General features: G+C 46.6%; 1 protein-coding gene across 1 annotated transcript in view; it reads right to left on the minus strand.

Moving 5' to 3' along the window:
- LOC135219033 (rab-like protein 6) overlaps positions 1–20,113 on the minus strand; it is a 75,617-nt gene that overhangs the window by 39,678 nt on the left and 15,826 nt on the right. The window contains exons 2-3 of the mRNA XM_064255468.1: positions 14,072–14,229; positions 6,920–7,026 (exon numbers count right to left, since the gene is read on the minus strand). Of these exons, the coding sequence (XP_064111538.1) occupies positions 6,920–7,026; positions 14,072–14,198 (234 nt within the window). The 5' untranslated portion in view covers positions 14,199–14,229. The remainder of the gene's footprint in view (positions 1–6,919; positions 7,027–14,071; positions 14,230–20,113) is intronic.

Below are 20,113 nucleotides of genomic sequence, written 5' to 3' on the forward strand. Positions count from 1 at the left end.
CTGCAAATTTCTTTAGTGTCTCTCCCAGTATCTTGAATGGAGGAAAAGCATACATGTCTAGACCCTTCCAATCTAGTAGAAACGCGTCTATCGACACTGCCCTCGGGTCCGATATCGGAGAGCAGTAGTTGGCTATCCTCGCATTCTTGGCTGTGGCGAAGAGGTCTATATGAGGCTTGCCCCAAAGCTTCCACAGGTCCTGGCAAACATCCTCGTGAAGAGTCCACTCTGCAGGCAGGACTTGATCTTTCCTCCTGCTTAGGAGGTCTGCTCTGACGTTCTTTTCTCCCTGTACGAACCTGGTAAGGAGACAAATCTTCCTTTGCTCTGCCCAAAGCAGAAGTTCTTTTGCTGTCTCGTACAGGGAGAAAGAGTGAGTCACCCCCCTGCTTCCTGATGTAAGCCAGGGCCGTGGTGTTGTCCGAGTTGATCTGTAACTGCTGAAGCTAGGACGTGGGGCTCGAAAGCTTTCAAAGCTAGCCAAACCGCCATCAGCTCCTTCTTGTTGATGTGGCCAGGACACCTGTTCCTTCTTCCAGGTGCCTGACACTTCTCTTGAGCCGCAGCGTTGCTCCCCAACCTGTTTCCGAGGCGTCGGAATACAACACTTGGTTGGGGTTCGGAATGTGAAGGGACATCCCTTCTGCAAACCTGAGAGGGTTGGCCCACCAAGAGAGGTCCTTCTTGATTTCCCTTGAGATCTCGAAGGAGAACTCTAGGTTTTGCGAACGACACCTACCTCCAGTTTCGATGTAGAAAGAACTGGAGAGGTCTGAGGTGCAACCTTCCTAGAGAAAGGAATTGCTCCAACGAGGAGAGTGTCCCCAAACAAACTCATCCACTCCCTCGCTGTGCATACTTCTTTCTCTAGGAAGGCTTTGACTTTCTCTGGACCCTCGGGCTATCCTTTCTGGAGACGGAAAAAAAAAGCCCGAAAATCTAGAGAAGCCATCCGAATCCCAGATAGATACGATCTTGACTGGGGATCAACATGAGACTTTTGAAAGTTCACCAAAAGTCCCAGAGAACTTGCCATGAAAAGGGGTCTTTTGTAGGTCCTCCAAACATCTTTTCTTTCTGCGACTTAGGCTCTGATTAGCCAGTCGTCCAAGTAAAGGGACACTCTGACTCCCTCCAAATGTAGCCATCTTGCTACATTTTTTCATTAGGCCTGTGAAGACCTGAGGGGCTGTTGAAAGGCCGAAGCACAAAGCCCTGAACTGGAATATCCTTCCTCCCATCATGAACCTGAGGTATTTCCTTGAAGAAGGATGGATAGGCACATGGAAGTAAGCGTCCTGAAGATTCTAGGGTGGACACCCATCCAGTCCCCTGGCCGAAGGGCCGCCAACACTGAGGATGTCGTCTCCATGGCGAACTTCCTCTTTTTCTACAAAGAAATTCAGGGCGCTTACATCCAGAACCGGTCTCCATCCTCCTGAGGCTTTTGGAACTAGAAAAAAGGCGGTTTGTAAAAGCCCGCTGAGCAAGGGTCGCTCACTAGCTCTATAGCCTCTTTCTCGAAACATTTGTTCCACTGCTTGTGTTAAAGCAAGGCTCATGATGGGATCCCTGTACCTGGCCACCAACTCCCTCGGAGTCGTTGTCAACGGTGGTCTTTCCGTAAAGGAATCAGATATCCTTTCCGGATAATCGAGAGGGACCAGTTGTCCGCGTCCTCTCTTTGCCCAGGCTTCCGAGAATCTTAGAAGCCTGGCACCTACTGGTGTTTGGAGGACTACTTCCCTACTTCTTAAGCTCTGGCAGAGGCGTGAGAAGGATCTACCTCTCTTGAAAGGTCTATTACCTCTCGAGGTAGAGCTCTAGAAGGAGGGCCCCCTCGAAAGGGCTCCTGTCTAGCTGGAGTCTCCTTCTTCGTCTTCGTCTGGAAGGAGGTCCTAAGCTTCCGTGCCGACTGTGCGAGCATGTCCTGAGTAGCCTTCGCAGAGATAGATCCTGAGATGTCCTGTATTATCTTCTTCGGAAATAGCAGAGGCGAGAGCTGCGAATACAGAAGAGAGGCTCTTTGGGCATGCGAAACAGACTTAGTCAGAAAAGAGCAGAAGACTGATCTCTTCTTAAGGATCCCTGCTCCAAACAGGGAGGCTCTATTTCGCTCGATCCATCTCTAACTGCTTTATCAATCGCACGTTAGAAACACTGTTGAGATCTTCTGGCGAAATAGCATCCGGGTTCTGAGTCTTCTTAGCCAAGACCCCCAAAGACCAATCAAGGAAGTTGAAGACTTCCAAGACTCTAAATTAAACATTCCTTCAGCAGGTGGTCAAGCTCGTTCATAGCCCAGGTAGTCTTAGCAGACAAAAGAGCCGAGCGTCGTGCTGCATCTACCAGAGAAGAGAAGTCCGCATCCGCCGATGAAGGAAGACCCAGGCCTAGGGGTTCTCCAGACTCGTACCAAAACCCCAGTCTGCCCGTAAGCTTGGAAGGAGGGAAAGAAAACACAGTCTTCCCTTTCTCTTCCTTAGAAAGCAGCCAATCACCAAAACCCCTCAAAACCTTCTTCATTGAGATTGGTTGGCTTCATCCTCACACAAGAGGAAACTTTCGTCTTCTTCGAAGTCGAGAATAAAGAAGAGAGGAGATTGGAGGCGACTGGAGTCAGGGAGTCTCCAAACTCTTGAAGAAGGAGATCTGTAAGGATCTTATATGACGAAACTGACGAGTCCTTCACCAAATCCTCTTCTGAAGGTTCAACTTCATCCACTGAAGAACCCTATGCTTCTTTACGAGGGCAGTTAGCCTTCTCTAAAGAAGTGCGTCTGTCTAGAGAGTGTCTAGAGAGTGTCTAGAAGCAGACTGGCGCCTATCAGGGGAAGCCAAAGTTTCTGGAGAGCTCCTCTCGAATGAGTCCTTCTACTCTGATGAGTTGCGTGCTCTTTGATCCTTAATCCTAACCTCCTAGAATTCCGGGCTTCCAAAGGGGAGCGCCTGCTAGGAGAGGAGAGCCTACTATGCTCAAGGCGCTTCACAGGATCCCATGCGCCTGTTCAAAGGAGAGCGGCTGCCAGGCGAGTTGCGCCTACCATGAGGAGAACGCCTACTAGGCTCTTGGCGCCTACTTACAGGAGAGCGAAGCCCTGGAGAAGGTCGCCTACTAGGTGACCGGCGTCTACCATGCTCCACAAACTTTGATCCAGACTTGTGTGTCTCTTCAAAAGGTAGTCTCCCTGTCCTGAACAGAGCGGCTAAAAGGAGAAAAGCACCTATCCTCCGCAACCGCGCTTGGGAGCGGGAGAGCGTCTACTTGGGGAAAGTAGCGCCTACTAGGCTCAAGGCGCCTAACAAAAGGCGAGATCCTGTCTCTTGACGAATCCATCAAGAGTAGGCTCTCTTATCCGGAGAATGAAGGATCTTCGGAAATGAGCGAGAAGACGAGGTTGTACGCCTGTCTTTAGAGAACGCCTTCTAGGCGCTAGATCCCTTCCTACTGGAGAGATGTAGTCACCAGGAGAAAGCTTCTTGGGCGATTGACGCCTGGAAGACGACAAGCGTCTGCCGAGGGAAGAGCGCCCTCCTTTCCATCCGCTGATACGGAGAGAGAAACCGACTCTGAGACGGTAACACAGGCGAAGGAATCCTAGACTTCTTGACAGGGAGAGAGGCGTCTTTCCGACGCATTCCTCCTGCCAAGGAGCCCGCCAGCGCCGAAATCTGCGCTTGCAGTCCAGCAAGAATTCGAGCTGGAGATCTTGCAAAATCCTCCACCGGAGAAGAGGCTCTAAGCCTACTATGAGGCGAGAACTCCTGCTCCATCCTGGGTTTCTTGATCTCTACTTCCAGCTCTTCTGGAAAAACTTCCGGGCTGGAAGGAAAGGCGCCAGGAGCCTTCCAGGCTCTCTTCAGCGGTCGCGAAGAATCCGAGGCGCTCCATCCTCTTCTAGGCGAAGGTGAGGAAGAAGAAGAGAAGCATTGGCACAATACCTCCTTCTTCGCGCGAACAAGGGCAGCCTGGGTACGAACATCAGGATCTACCGAGGGGACGCCTGATCGGTGGGAGTTCTCCCTAACCTTCCTGCGGCTGTTGACTTTCCTCCTCCACTGGGACTGGAGTCTGGAAGAGGTCTAGGCCTGGAAGCATTAAGGAGCCGATCAGACGCACCCTCCACTGCGACTGGGGTCACTGCACAATTCACCTTCACTACTCTTACCTTGCAACGAACGAATCTTCTTTTCCATGCTAAGGATCGTGGCTCTCATGGTTGCCACTTCCGTAGTCGTATCCTTAGGTTCGATGCAGGGCGCAGGAGCTTAAACTGGAGAAGGTTCTAATGCTACAACAGGATTTTCTTCTACCTCGCTAATACGAGACTTACTAGAACTCCTAGACGAAGCCTTTCTCACCCTGTCTTTCTCTAACTTCCTCAAGTAGGAAGAAAGAGCCTTCCATTCACCCTCATCCAACTTCTCACACATCTACACGGGTTAACAAAAGAACATTCTTTCCCTCTCTACATTTAAAGCAAAGTGTGTGAGGATCTACCGTAGCTTTCGGTAGTCTCACCTTGCATTCATCCATAGAGCACACCCAAATAGAAGATTTCTTAACCTCTAACTCAGACATCTCGAAATCAAAGAAAAATCCAAATCAATATCCAAAAACAATCCACAAATGCGTATGCCAAGCCAACAAGATCAGGTACTTCACCGAAAGTCAGTCCAAATAAATCCACGGCAACGAGAATCGAATAAAGCTGTCAGGAGGTAACAACCACAGGTGTAGTCGTCACCGGCGACAGAAAAATTCTGGCTGGAAAGGGAGATTGGTTCTTACAGCCGCCACCCAGCGGCGGGTAAGGTAGATCACCTGACCTACCTGTCGCGTGTGCCGCGAGTTTTGAATTCTGTCGTGACGTCAGAGACGTATAGCTAAGTATATATCTGACAGGAAAGTTCATGTACAAAAATTTATATTTCCCTTTCTTGCAAACTATGTAATTGTCTACCGAAAACTTCGGTAGTTACACATCCTCTATTCTTCGAAAACTTTGAAGTTAATTCATTAAAAGTTATTAAAAAGTTATTAAAAGCGTATGCCGAACCACCGATCCAGTACTTCCCTGTAAAAGTCGGCCCAGAAGATCGATGGCGATGAAACACGAAAATCAAATCAGGAGGGAAAGTAAACATATGTTTACATTCCCAGCAACAGAGAGAATCTGATTAGAAAACGGGAATGGTTCCTAGTCCTGCCACCCAGCGGCAGGCCGGTAGATCACCTGACCTACCTGTAGCGTGTGCCGCGAAATTCGAATTTCTGTCGGGGACGACGGAGTCGATAGCTATGTATATATCTGACAGGTAAGTTGAATGTATGAAAATGATATCTCTTGTTGATGAGTTTTGAAGGTGTTAAAACGAAAGAAGCCTTCCCTAACACCCTCTTGTTAGCTAACCAGTCTTCCACAATACGCAGAGGCTTCAACGAAGCCTTAGACAAAACCAATCTAGGAAGCAGAGGATCCATTTGCTTCCTCATCACCATAAAAATCAAGTTAGGAGACCTGGGAGCAGCCGCAACAAAGTAATCTGGATATATCTCCAAGAGATACTGATATAGGTTCGAATATGCCAAAGACGGAATAGAGTCTGCTTCCTGCTATTCCTCTTCTGACAACACAGGAGAAAGAGGAGGTTCCGCTGGCTTAGAGATAGCTTGATTCCCCTTTAACAAAGTCATCAACTTCTCTAACTGACAACAAAGAGGGAACAGATTGGAGTCATCCTGAGTTGAGGTCGACTCAGCGGCAGCCAAAGTCGAAGTGACACAAGTAGCATGAGTCAAAACATTCAACACCAAAGGTTCCTATTCGTCAATGACAATGTCAAACGAGAAGTCGAAGCTGCATTCAAAATCTGTACAAGCATCAAACATTTTAAAGGTGCCAAAATAAGACGACCTACTTGAGAATCCGAGATGTCTGAAGACAAAATACAACTGTGAGGAGAAGTGGAAGTCGCGACACTACAAGAAGGACATGGACCCTGATCCACTTCCTTTGACTTCTTAACAGGAGGAGAGGAGAAATCTCCTGCAGTCGCACGCGAAACTGACAAACTACGCCACTTACAACGCCTCACGGAAAAGGAATCACTTGACTCCATTGACAACAATGGAGCACCGAAAGTAACACCTTTCCAACGGTCTTCTGTCGACTCCTGCTGGCGCACTACAGGATCGACGGAGGAAGTCACTGCTTGTGGGCAAACCCCACCTGTCTCCCTTGGACCTCAGGTATGTCTTCTCCCCGAGGCGGGAGAGTGGGACTGGGACCTTTGTTTAGGAGAACTGGGTAGAAATCACTGCACTAACACTCAGCACTGCACTGTTAGCCTTTTCTACAAAAGGACTTAACTTACAAACCCAACTCCATAATCGTATTAGTAGGAACATCAAACGTTATCTCAAACCTAGACTCAAGGATGGCAATGATGTTGGACAAAACTACATGGGAAGCTGGTAAAGGAGTTAAAGGAGCAGGAGAAGGAGGACTCAAGATTGGAGAAATGCTACAGGAGGAGAAGAAACACTGACAGCTGGATCTGCAGGAGACGCAGAAGAGGCTACACTAGACTTACTTTCAGCTCTAATAGCTGCCTTCCAGAATTTGCAGTCACCTCTTGCAATACCCACCTCTCACTCAGGATGGGGTGCACTACTTGGGGAAGAACAGAGGACTCTGGCAGCAAGGAAGAAGAGTAGGCTAACAAAGAAGTATTAAACCGTGGGGATCCACATAGGGAAAAAATGGAGGGAAAAAAAAAACTCAAACAAAACTCACAAGACAACCTCAAGGGACCCTTCTATAAAAGGTGATGGTTTGCATTTCTGTAGGAACAAATAAGTGATCAAAATGCACTCCTGTCTAAGCACTGTAAGAACAGCTGCACTACCACTTACCTGTATTTCTTCTGTTGGTACATATTCTTCAAAAAAGGGTTGGCCCTGAAGACGTTTGAAAAGACATGACTTCCCTACATTTCTATCTCCACGGATAACAATTTTCACTGTAAAAATGGAGACAAAAATATCAAGACAGATTCTGTACTTTTTCCTTATCTGAATAACTACCACTTGGCTTGACTTTTAATCAACAACATTCAAACTAGTATGTACAGATGTACAGTCAACTCCCGGTAGGATTCCTGAATAGCTAAAATCTGGATATACTTGAAACTCTAAAACATTTAGAACTGCCCATTTTGTTAGTTCAAACACAAAAAAAACTTCTAATAATGCTTATACCTGAGTAGTATTTTAAGTTTTATCACAAAAATGATGTTATTATGATATAACAAAGTTTCATGTATACTTACCTGGCAGGTATATATATAGCTATATTCTCTGTTCGCACTGGCAGAATTTTCAAAACTCGCGGCAACCGCTAGATCACTGGTAGTTCAGGTGATCGCCACCGCGCCCGTGGCGCTGGTGCTCGGAATCATTCCCATTTTCGTCAGATTTTTCTCTGAACCTGTCTCCTGAGGGGAGGTGGGTGGGAATTTAATTATATATACCTGCCAGGTAAGTAAGTTACATGAAACTTTGTTATATCATAATAACATCATTTTCATGTATGACACTTACCTGGCAGGTATATATATAGCTGATTGACACATTTGGAGGTGGGTCAAAGACAGCAACATTGTAAGAGTTTTAAAAATTTAAAATTTAAAATACTCTTAGATTCCTTACCTGCTAAGGTAGCTGACTTCAGCATTCCTGCCTCTTAGCCTGCTAAACCTTAGTAGCTTCCAACTAGGACGTGACCTATTAGTTTGATGAAGCTAAATACAAGGGTCTGACAACTGGACGGGACCAATTTGTTGACAGGAAACCCTAGCCCTCTCTTACCACGGGCATTCATGCTAGGATAATGTTAGACCACCTGAACCACACACAAAACTAACCTAACACACTACACTTCACAGACTGCAGAGGAAATCACCCTCTCAGACAACCGTAAAAACAACACCACTTCTTAAATACCTAGCATGTTAGTAAGTTATGGGGTGGGGAAAATCCTTTGCCCAATACTGCTCCTGAGGATACATATGGACCCAACGTTTGACAATTGTCAAACGTTGTGACGTTTCTAAGGTAATGACTTGCAAACACTGAATTAGTCCTCCAAAACGTCGTTTCAATGATATCTTTGAGGGCCCATATTCTTTTTAAAAGCCAACGAAGTAGCTACTGCTCTCACTTCGTGCGCCTTAACCTTAAGGATGCCGAAATTTTCTTCTTGGCATAACATATGAGATTCTTTAAGTTTAGTTCCCTAAGGAAAAAGGCAATAGCATTTTTGGTCATTGCTCTGCTAGGATCCTTCACAGAGCACCACAGTGATTCTGAAGTTCCTCTAATCTTACTGGTTTTCTCCAAATAATAGCGCAATGCCCTTACTGGGACAAAGAAGAACTCTCTCTTGTTCCTGTCCTACTAGATGCTGAAAGACCCATAACTTCAAAACGACCTTGGCCATGGATGAGCTGGATTCTCGTTCTTGGCCAAGAACCCCTCCTGAAATGAGCAAACCGCTTTGTCATGTTTCCAACCAATATGTTTGCTAATTGCTTGCAGCTCACTCACCTTTTAGCTGTGGCCAAGGCCACCAAAAAGATGGTCTTTTTTGAGATATCTCTCAACGAAGCTTGATCCATCGGTTCGAACTTACTAGTTCCTAAAAATTTCAGGACCACATCGAGATTCCAGGAAGGCGCTCTGTATTGGGGCTCCTTCCTTGTTGCAAAGGACCTCATGAGGTCTCTAGATCTAGATTATTTGTAATATGTAGACCTCTATGTCTAAATAATACTGAAGCCCAACATACTCCGATACCCTTTAATCGTCTGAGTTGACAATTTTATTTCCTTCTTTAAGTATAAAAGGAAGTCGGCAATTTGGGTCACAGAGGTACTGGATGAAGAAATTTTCCGACTCTTGCACCACTTGCGAAAGATTTCCCACTTCGCCTGGTACACCTTAATAGTAGAGGCTCTTCTAGCTCCGGCCACCGCTCTGGCCGCCTCTCTAGAAAACCCCCTCGCTCTGACAAGTCTTTCGATAGTCTGAACGCAGTCAGACCAGAGCGAGGGTGTTCTTGTGGTACCTGTTGAAGTGAGGCTGTTTGAGTAGATCTACTCTTGCTGGAAGTGTCCTTGGTACATCTATTGTCCGCATTCCAGTACCTCTGTGAAACCGTCTCGGGCCGGCCAGTGATGGAGGACTATGAGAGTCATTCTTGTCCCCTGACTCTCCCTGAATTTCTTCAAAACCTTCCCTAATATCTTGAACGGGGAAAGGCCGTAGACGTCTAGCCCCGTCCAATCTAGAAGAAAAGCGTCTACTGCGACTGCTTGACGGTCTGGGACTGGAGAGCAATAAGTCGTCAATCTCTTTGTCATTGCTGTCGCAAACAAGTCCACCACTGGGCGACCCCATAATTTCCACAGACTCTGGCATACTTCTAAATGAAGAGTCCATTCTGTTGATAGAAGTTGACCTTCCCTGCTCAACAGGTCCGCTCTCACATTCTTCTCCCCTTGAATGAATCTGGTGAGAAGGGCTTACGTTTTCCTTCTCTGCCCAAAGAAGGATCTCCTCCGCCAACTTGCAAAGAGAGATTGAATGTGTCCCTCCTTTTTGTTTGCGGATGTACGCCAGAGCTGTGGTATTGTCCCGCGTTGACTTGTACCACCTTGTTGCGAATCACCGCGTTGAACTCTTTCAAAGCCAAGAAAATCGCCATCAGTTCCTTCCTGTTTATATGCCAAGCTGCTTCCTCCTTGCTCCAACGACCTGAAACTTCTTGATGTCCGAGAGTCGCTCCCCAGCCTGCGTCCGACGCGTCTGAGAACAATACATGGTCTGGGTTCTTTTTTGCTGGAGAGACGCTCCCTTCGCTAACTTCCCCCGGAGTTAAGCCACCACCGCAATTCCTCTTTGATCTTGCGAGGAATTCGATACAGGAATGAATCTGGTTGCGATTTTCTTGGCCAGACTTGGTTCAAAAATATTTGTAGGGGTCTCATGTGAAGCCTTCCTAGAGAAACGAACCGTTCCAGGACGAGAGTGTCCCCAGTAAAGCTCATCCACTCTCGTGCTGAACATTGTTCTTTCTCTAGAAAGGCTTGCACTTTGTCCGGATGCACGTTGCTCTTGTCTGTTGGGAGACGAAAAGGCCCGAAAAGTCACTGAGGAGATCAAAAATCCCCAAATAAACTAGCTCCTGACTGGGTGTCATATTCGACTTTTCTAAGTTCACCATCAACCCTAACTCTTTCGTTAATGTTAACGTCATTTCTAAGTCCTCCAGACATTGCTTTCTTGATTGGGCTCTTATGAGCCAATCGTCCAGGTATAGAGACACTCTTATTCTAGAATGTGTAGCCACTTCGCCACGCTCGCCATCACTCTTGTAAAAAACTTGTGGGGCTGTGCACAGTCCAAAGCAGAGGGCTTTGAACTGAAAGACCCTGTTCTGGATCACAAATCTCAGGTACTTCCTGGATCCTGCATGTGAATTGGGATAGAAAATGAAAATATGTGTCTTGAAGGTCAGGGGTGACCATCCAGTCCCCTGGACGTACCGCTGCCAGTACTGAATCGGTCGTCTCCATCGTAAATTTTGTTTTCTCCACAAAAAAATTGAGTTGACTTACGTCCAGTACCGGTCTCCATCCCCCCAAGGATTTCGCTACTAAAAACAGCCGGTTGTAAAATCCCGGAGATAAGTTGATCCAGAACAGGTTCTATTGCTCCTTTCTTGAGCATAGAAAGAACTTGTTCTTGTAGTGCTTCTTGTTTCCCTGGATCGCTGTAGTGAGCTCCAAGCTCTCTTGGCGATGTCGCAAGAGGTGGTCTCTTCAGAAAAGGGATCTTGTAACCTTCTTTGGCTATCTTGACGACCCAAGGATCTGCTCCCTTTTCTTGCCAAATCTCCCAAAACTTCTGGAGTCTGGCACCTACTGATGTCTGAAGGACTTGTCGTTCATTGTTTAGTACTGGGTTTCGAACCCCTCTTGGACGGAGCTCTTCTTGCTCTGAAGGCAGGACGAGAAAAGGACTTGCCTCGAAAGGGCTGACTAGTTTGCCTTGATTCCTTAGGGGTCTTCTTAACCACCTTGTTGGGTAAAAATTTCCTTACCGAGGAAGTTAACAGATCCTGCGTCGCCTTCTGAGTTAGGGAAAGCGAAATATCCTTGATAATATCCGCAGGAAACAATTGATCCGAAAGTGGGGAATAAACCAATTCGGATTTCTGGGCGTTAGAGACGCCCTTAGCAGCAAAAGAGCATAGGAGTGACCTTTTCTTTAAAACTCCTGCGGTGAAAAGAGATGCTAATTCATTCGCGCCATCCCTTAAGGCTTTGTCCATGCAGGACATAATACTGCTTGGGAGTTGAGAAGCCGTCGATTCATTATCTTCCACTGTTCGTCCCAGAGCCCCCAAGGACCAATCCAGAAAATTAAAAACCTCGAAGGTCCGGAAAATCCCTTTCAAGAGATGATCTAATTCTGATGGAGACCACCACACTTTGGCCGAATTCAAGGCATGTCTGCGGGAACTGTCAACAATGTTGGAAAAATCCCCCTGGGAGGAGGCAGGAACTCCCAGGCCGAGATTTTCCCCCGTCGCATACCAAATTCCTGGACTTCGATGCCAATTTGGCAGGAGGGAAAGAGAACACAGTCTTGCCCGCTTTCCCTCTTTTCCTTCAACCACGTATCAATTCTTTGAAGAGCCTTCTTAGCCGTAATCGAAACTTCATCTTCAAAAACGAGGAACTTCTTCGGAGTTTTATTCTTAGAGAATTGAGAAAGGGGTGATGTCGGAGCTGCAGGCTGAAAATCCCCTTCAAAAAGTGAAAGAAGGCAATTCGTCAATTTCTTATAGTCTGAAGAAGGTGCTTCACCTTCTTTTTCTTCCTCAGATTCTAAGTCTTCTATTTCCTCTTCTGCCGAAGACACGTCCTGTAAACCCAGGTCTTGCTGCAGAAAATCTTCTCCAACCTCGCGGGAAGAAACCGGCTCCTGCCGCCTGCGTCCTGCGTCCTTCTGAGCTCCGAGGTTGCGTCCTGCGTCCTGTTCCGGAAGCTTGCGTCCTGCGTCCTGCTCCGGAAACTTGCGTCCTGCTTCCTGTTCTCGTAACTTGCGTCCTGCGTCCTGCTCCCGTAACTTGCGTCCTCCGAAGCATGACGAGAAGGAGGCAAACCATCATGCGTCCTCTTAGACGACTTGACTGGGAGAGATGCGTCCTTACGCCTCGTAGGAGGATGTTTCCGATGTTCCCCACGATTTAACCAAATCGGCTAACCTTCCTTGCATCTCTTCAAGGAAGTTCCTAGTCTCTGCTTCCTGGCGGGAAGTCTGAGCAAGCGGAGAACGAGGACGAGAAGGATCTTCAAAACGAGAAACTCGATCTTGAGTTCTACGATAAGGAGAAGATATCGGAGAGACTGCTCCGTATTCAGAAGGAGGGCTCCTATCCAGAGAACCGTCGTACACATGAGGTCTTGCGTCTTGTCTTGACTTAAAGATCTCCTCCTTTTAATCGGAACCCACCTCTTTTTCCTCATCACTAGAAGAGAAAATCTCGGGACTACTCCACCTTTCTTGAGGGTAACTCTCTTGAGAAGACGTAGGTCTATGCGTCCTCTTCAGAGGACGCGAAACTTCCGCATAACGTCCATACCTGCCTGACGCAGCACTATCTGTAGAGGAAAAACACTTCCCAGTGTCGCCTTTCCTATGGCGCACTGCTGCAGCCTGGGACGCAACAGGACTGCCTGAAGGGACAACTGATCGTATGGGAACCCCTCTCGCCTCCCTTCGACTGTCGACATGCCTTCTCCCTTGGGTCTGGGAGCTTGGCAGAGGCCTAGGTCTAGGAGCACGAGTGAGACGATCAGCCGCCCCCTCCACTACACTGACACTTTCAATTGTACCCCCACTTTGTCTGTAAGACGCTGAATCTGATCGCCCATTGACGCAACCAAGGGCGGCAAACACTTTCACAATATTAGTATCCTCGAAACAGCAGCGGGCGCAGGAGAGACCTGAGGAGAAGGATTAACAACTTCTACTTGGGAAGAAGGGGGAGAAATAACAGAAGTATTCAAGGCCTTACTAGAAGAACCTGACCTCTCACTCCGAGACACCGATCTTCTTACTCTATCCTTTTCAAGTCTCTCAACATATTTGGTGAAAGTCTTCCACTCCTTCTCATTTAAACTTTCACACTCATTACATCTATTATCCCAAGTACACAAAACCTCTCTACTGTGTGAGGGTCTACCGAAGCTTTTGGCAGTCTCACCTTGCACCCTTCTTTCATACACACTCGAAATACTATACCAGAATCAGACATTATAATAACTTCCAATCGCGATTGCCAATCCAACTTCCAATACGATACCCAATAAACCATCCCCAAGTACAGCGAAGTCAGCTAACGAGTTTCGAATTCTAGCAGGGAAGGCCAACAACGATGTTGCCGGTTCAGTGGCAGAAAAAAATCTGACGAAAATGGGAATGATTCCGAGCGGGGTGGCGATCACCTGAACTACCAGTGATCTAGCGGTTGCCGCGAGTTTTGAAAATTCTGCCAGTGCGAACAGAGAATATAGCTATATATATACCTGCCAGGTAAGTGTCATACATGAAAAGTGCATTTAGTCATGAAAATAATATAAAAGTACTGTAATTAGTGAATATTTCTCAGTGACAAATACAGCGAATAGGCAAATGTTCTGTAAATAATGTGTACGTTTTCATTTAGAAATCTGCAAATCAGTGAGTCTGTGAATCCAGAAGTGTGGATAGATGGGGGTCAACTGTACATCATAATCAAGTTGGAAGGGAGTATATCTTATTATTAATCGAGAAAATAAAAAAAAATATATTTGATTTTATGAATATCTCTGAAAAGAGCAATTGCTAATGACAATCAGTATATGTACTTGGAGACTAAACAAAAATTCAACGTAACTCTGCACTGATTAAAGTAAAACTTTTATCTCAAATTAAAAAAAATGTTCAAAAACTTACTATTGTACTGAACACCTCGAGCAAACCGTCTCTGCAGAGAAGCAGCCATGGCCTGCATGCCAGGAGGTGATGTGGGCGTAAGGGGGCCATCAGCGCGGCCTGTCAGCTTACGCAGCGCTGAAAACATCTTGAACCCCTTACTGACCCAGCCCCTCACACTGAGGATAGATAGTATATTAAAATAATCACACAATGGAAATGCCAGACCATACATATTTCATAAGTACATGTTCAAATCAAATTTCCATCTACAAAAAAACTATCATAAATCCTAACAGCACTGAAAACTATCATAACTTTTTAGATATAGCAAACTTTAAAGTACATAATTTGTATTTTTCCTAATACGTATACAAATCTGAAGTTCTTTACACAAGGATTTAGCTTGCAAACACAAGTTGGGAATCTACTGAAAATCATCATGCACAGAGCTTGAGCCAGATGAGGCAACAGATCCTTGGCCTTCAGAATACCGTTGACAGAGTTAGCCAACTTGAACCTGTCAATTCAGTAAAAAAGTTCTTGCTCTTACAAGACAACATCATCCCCCTGGGGGCAACAAATTCCTTGTGAATACTTGAGAGGGTGTGCATGAGCCAAAAACAAAGTGCCTTGAACAGGAATACCTTCCCTGCACATACGCATTGAAGGAACTTGCACCACTGAAAATCTATTAGAGGAAAGTACATACTGCATGTCCACTGAATCATCCACTTGTTCTTTAGGAAAGTCATTAACACCATGGAATAGTTTAGTCACAATATGTTCAACACAGGGCACCAGTCTCTGGTAGTTTAAGGCGTTAGGAAAATGGAGGCAAAATCATGGTGAATTACTGAAATCTGCTCCATACTGCATTCTACTAAAATTACAATCTCCTACTGTGGAATGAGATCCTTCTGCAGTAGATAATATGAAGGAATGACTAAAAGAGATGACAACAATGGACCAATACTCCCTGTCTCCATTGGAGAGACCAAAGGTGAAAGCACCCCTTGAGGGACCAGCTTCTCCAATGACAACAGGTGACCAATCACGACTTGCCAAAGCCGAGTAGGTTATTCCTGCCTTGACAGGAACAGCCGCACTGCCTCTCTGAACCTGCTGATACAAGAGTCCGAGGGGAAGACCCTTTCTGCTACCGTGTCTATCAGCTTGCCCAGGTACAATGTCCTCTGCTTGGGATAGAGATCAGACTTCTCCAGATTTATCAAGATCCCTAGATCCTGACAAAACTTGAGAAGGTGATCCCTGTCCTGTAGCAACTGTGAGCAGGAGCTTGCCAGGACCAACCAATCACCAAGATATATCTCAAAAGACGTTATCATGTGTGAATGTGGCCAAGCCGAGACCAGGTTGAACACTTGTGAACACCTGGGGAGCAGTCAAGAGTCCACAGCGCATAGTGCCTTGAACTGGTAGACCGTTCCCCTAAGGATGAAGCAGAGGGAGGTAATTGCAGGACGACCGATGGATGGGTATTTGGAAATACGCATCCTTTAAATCCACCGTAACCACAAAGTTGTTCTCCGTGATTGAGGCCAACACTGAATGTGCTGTCTCCATCTTGAACCAAGTCTGGCGAACGAATTAGTTTAGGGGAGAAAGGTCTATGTCTGGTCTCCAACCCTCTGAAGTCTCTATAAGAAAGACTTGGCTGTAGAACCCGGGAGACCAGTTCGACACGACTCCTACAGTGCCCTGCTCAGCATCTTCTGCACTTCTATGAGTGGTTGGTGTTTCGGTGATCACACTACATAGGAAGGAAGACAGACCGGGTGGTTGGTGCAGGGTGACAGAGACTTGAAGGGAAGTAGATAACCCTCATGAATGACATCCACTACTAAGTCTCTGCTCCGTATCACTGCCAAGTTGCCCAATGGCTCAACAGGGCACCCCGCACCAATGGCAGCAGCTGGAAGGGAACGCTGACCCTAGCATTTCCCCTTCTTCTTACCAATACCTCCTTTCCCTGAATGCAAGGTTGGCTGAAAGGGGCATAACAGCATCCCTTCGAAGAGGAAGAAGGCTGGCTCATTCCTTGGGCTCCCTTAGAAGCGGAGGACTTCTTTGGGGCCGAGAGAGAGTTAACCAGACTTGAAGGTCTAGCCACAGTGGAATATGAAGGCACAGATGCCTTTGCCACTGCCTGGTGAACAAGCCGGTCCTTATTGTCATCCTGACACATTTCTACCACAGCATCAACCTGTTCTCTATTGAAGAAAGAGGTAGAACTCAGCAAAAGCCTGTTTCGTAAGGCCAAAACTGACTCCAAGCCAAGCGACCTGGTTACTCAAGAGAGGACAGTGTCATGCCTCTTGAAAACCAAGTTTGCCCACAGGTTAGCAGTCTGGTGGGCCAGGCAGGTACATAATAGCCCTACCCCCAAACTGAAACAATCTCCCGAAAGCCAAGTCTTCCCCTGGGATGATGGCCCCAGAGGAAGCAGTGACCTTAGACACTGTGAAAGATCTTAGGTCTAACCAAGAGAACGCTTGGAGAGCTAGCCATGGTGGTAGCTTCCAACGTCGCTGCCTCCTGCTGAGAGAGAGAAATACTCTTGATCATCAGGTGCTGCAGTGACAGACCCGGACCGAGGCGAACCAGGTCTGGGTCCACCTTCTTGGTCGGCAGAGGTAGAGGAGGAAGAAGCAGTCTCTCTGATTGGTTGGACCAAAGTGAATTCTCTTGTCCTGATACAAAATTACATATTCACCTGGTCCAACACTCCGTCAGCCAAGGCTGACCACAGATGTCCCTTCAGAGCCCTGGGTTGCCTCTTGGGTCCCCAAAAAGATTTGAGGCGAGAGGGGCGATCTCCCACAAAAGAGGTGGCAGCTGCTTCCTTGAGATCATTATGCTTACATATCGGCACAACAATCTCCACAAAGGTCCTCTGTATCTCGGGGGTGTCCCAGTCTCTTGGCAAAGGACCATCCAGTCCTTCCAGAGATCATTCCCCCTGGATCCATCCTCGACAACTTGAGTGTACGTTCGATGGGGTCATAAGACCCCAGGGATGTAGGCCGCTGACGCTGAATCCTGCGCAGAAGGTTCTACGGGATTCCTACTACAGGCAGTCCAGTTAATGGCCGACTTGGTTAATGGCCGACTTGGTTAATGGCGATCTGATTTTATGGCGCTTGTCTACTACCATAAAATTGGCTTTTTATAGAGCCATAATGGGCCAAGTTTCAGTTATCGGCACCATAAGGTGGCGATAATAGAGTTACCATTAACCGGTTACTGGCACATAAACCAAAACATGGCACAATAAGCACCATAAATATGATATTGTTATGATACAATAAAGTTTCATACATACTTACCTGGCAGATATATACATAGCTATCAACTCCGTCGTCCTCGACAGAAATACAAATTTCGCGGCACTCGCTACAGGTAGGTCAGGTGATCTACCGCCCTGCTCTGGGTGGCAGGACTAGGAACCATTCCCATTTTCTAATCAGGTTCTCTCTTCCACCTGTCTCCTGGGGGGAGGCTGGGTGGGTCTTCAATCGTATATATCTGCCAGGTAAGTATGTATGAAACTTTATTGTATCATAACAATATCATTTTCATACATTCAACTTACCTGTCAGATATATACATAGCTGATTGACACCCTTTGGTGGAGGGCAAGAGACAGCTAACTTACTGACTAGACAGGTAAACAACATATGTTGTAGGTATTAATAGACCTTGGTTCCTACCTTATTAGGTGGAAGACTTCGTGGCTACTGCCCAGGAGTCTGCTTCACCTCAAGAGCCTTAGCGAGATAGTGATCTGCGGCCAAGTGTTCTTGTGGGTCTGTCGATGGGGTCTCATCCACTTACTCGGCAGAGCCTAACTGGCATTTGTCAATGGGTGCTAATCCGCTTATATGACAACACGCCTTCTTTAAGGAGCACACAACCGATCCCAATCACCCGATCCTAACCCGTGTTAGTTCTAAGATTGCCAAGAGTCATCCCCAACCTCTTAGCAAACAACCAAAAACTCGATAATCACACATACAAAATTCCCCCCAAAAAATTTTGTACCCCTCTAAAAGTCAGTTGTCACTCGATTTCCTAATGAAGAGAAGTGAAGGTCGCCAGTGCGGCATCTGACACTTCCATGCACAGGAAATACAAGAACACATCCGACAAGAGGGTTATGACACAAACGGACCTAGAGAAAAACATTTCTCATATGTAACTCGCACATCTTTTAAGTAATGAGATGCAAATACTGAGTTGCATCTCCAATAGGTTGCATCCAAAATATTTTTAAGTGACATATTTCTTTGGAATGCAATAGACGTCGCGATTGCCCTTACCTCATGAGCTCTTACTCTTAAGATTAAAAGTAGTCCATCTGGGCAGTTTCTTCATGAGCCTCGGTAATGAACACTTCTAACAAAGAAGGCCAAAGCATTTTTAGACATAGGTCTCTTGGGGTCCTTCACCGAGCAACCATAGACCATGTTGTGAACCTCCCAACTGCTTCTTTCTATCCAAGATAGAATTTCAGTGCTCTAACTGGACAAAGTTGATCTTCTATTTCTCTGCCCACTAGGCTAGTAAGTCCTTTTACCTCGAAGCTCCTGGGCCAGGGATTCGAAGGGTTCTCATTTTTGGCAAGAAAAAGAGTCTGGAATGAACAAATTGCAGAATCTTCTTTGAAGCCAACTCGTGACTCAAGGGCGTGCAACTCGCTGACCCTTTTAGCCGTAGCAAGAGATAGCAGAAATATACACTTTCTAGTGATATCCCGGAATGAAGCCGTATGAGGTGGTTCGAACTTCTCGGAGGACAGAAATTTCAAGACCACATCCAAGTTCCAGCTTGGAACCCTAGGTTCTACTGACTTCGATGTTTCAAAGGAGCGAATGAGATCGTGCAAATCTTTATCATTCGTTAAATCTAATCCCCTGTTTCTGAAGACTGCTGAAAGCATACTTCTGTACCCCTTAATAGTTGGTACAGAGAGATGCGACTTTTCCCTCAGGAAAAGGCGAAGGAAATCCGCAATTTCGGTTACAGAGGTATTGGAAGAGGACAGCTTCTTCGACCTGCACCAGTTCTGAAAACTTCCCCACTTCGATTGGTACACTCGCTAGTAGATGATCTGCGGGCCTAGCAATTGCGCTTGCCGCCTTGCGAGAAAACCCTCTCGCTCTGACAAGTCTTTCGATAGTCGAAAGGTAGTCAGAGCAAGAGCGGGTAGATTTTGATGGTACCTCTCGAAGTGGGGTTGTTTGAGCAGATCTATCCTGTTTGGAAGAGATCTGGGGAAGTCCACTGTCCACTCAATCACCTCCGTGAACCAAATTCGGGATGGCCAATATGGGGCTATCAGAGTCATTCTGGTTCCCTTCGAGGCCACAAACTTTCTGACTACTTCCCCCAGAATCTTGAATGGGGGAAAAGCGTACACGTCTAGCCCTGACCAGTCCAGGAGAAACGGCTCTATTGCATAAGCCCTGGGATCTTCTACCAGGGCGCAAAATGTATCTATCCTTTTGGAGAGAAACACGGCGAATAGATCTATCTGCGGTTTCCCCAAAGATACCAAAGGGTCTGACAGACTTCCGAGTGGAGGGTCCATTCTGTAGGAAGGACCTGGAACCTCCTGCTCAGTCTGTCCGCTCTCCTAACGTTCCTCTCCCCTTGAACAAATCTCGTTGAAGAACCACGTTCCTTTGTTTGATTTGCCCAATCGGCAGATCTCTTGCCAGTTCGTATAAGGCGAGAGAGAGTTCCTCCTTGTTTCTTGACATAAGCCAGAGGCGGTCGTATTGTCGGAGTTATCTGTATTATTTGTCTCTGACTATCTGCTCGAAGCTCTCCTTAGCGCGAGGTGAATCGCAAAGAGCTCCTTGCAATTTATGTGCCATGACACCTGCTCTCCGACCAGGTGCCTGACACTTCTTTGGACCCTAAAGTCGCACCCAACCATGTCTCCGACGCGTCTGAGAACAATGTCAGGTTTGGGTTCCGTACTTCTAAGGATACTCCTTTGTTTTCTTCTAAGGGGGTCAACCACCACCTTAATTG

This window comes from Macrobrachium nipponense, chromosome 1 (genome assembly GCF_015104395.2).
Source record: "Macrobrachium nipponense isolate FS-2020 chromosome 1, ASM1510439v2, whole genome shotgun sequence".
In the NCBI taxonomy this organism is placed as follows: domain Eukaryota; kingdom Metazoa; phylum Arthropoda; class Malacostraca; order Decapoda; family Palaemonidae; genus Macrobrachium; species Macrobrachium nipponense.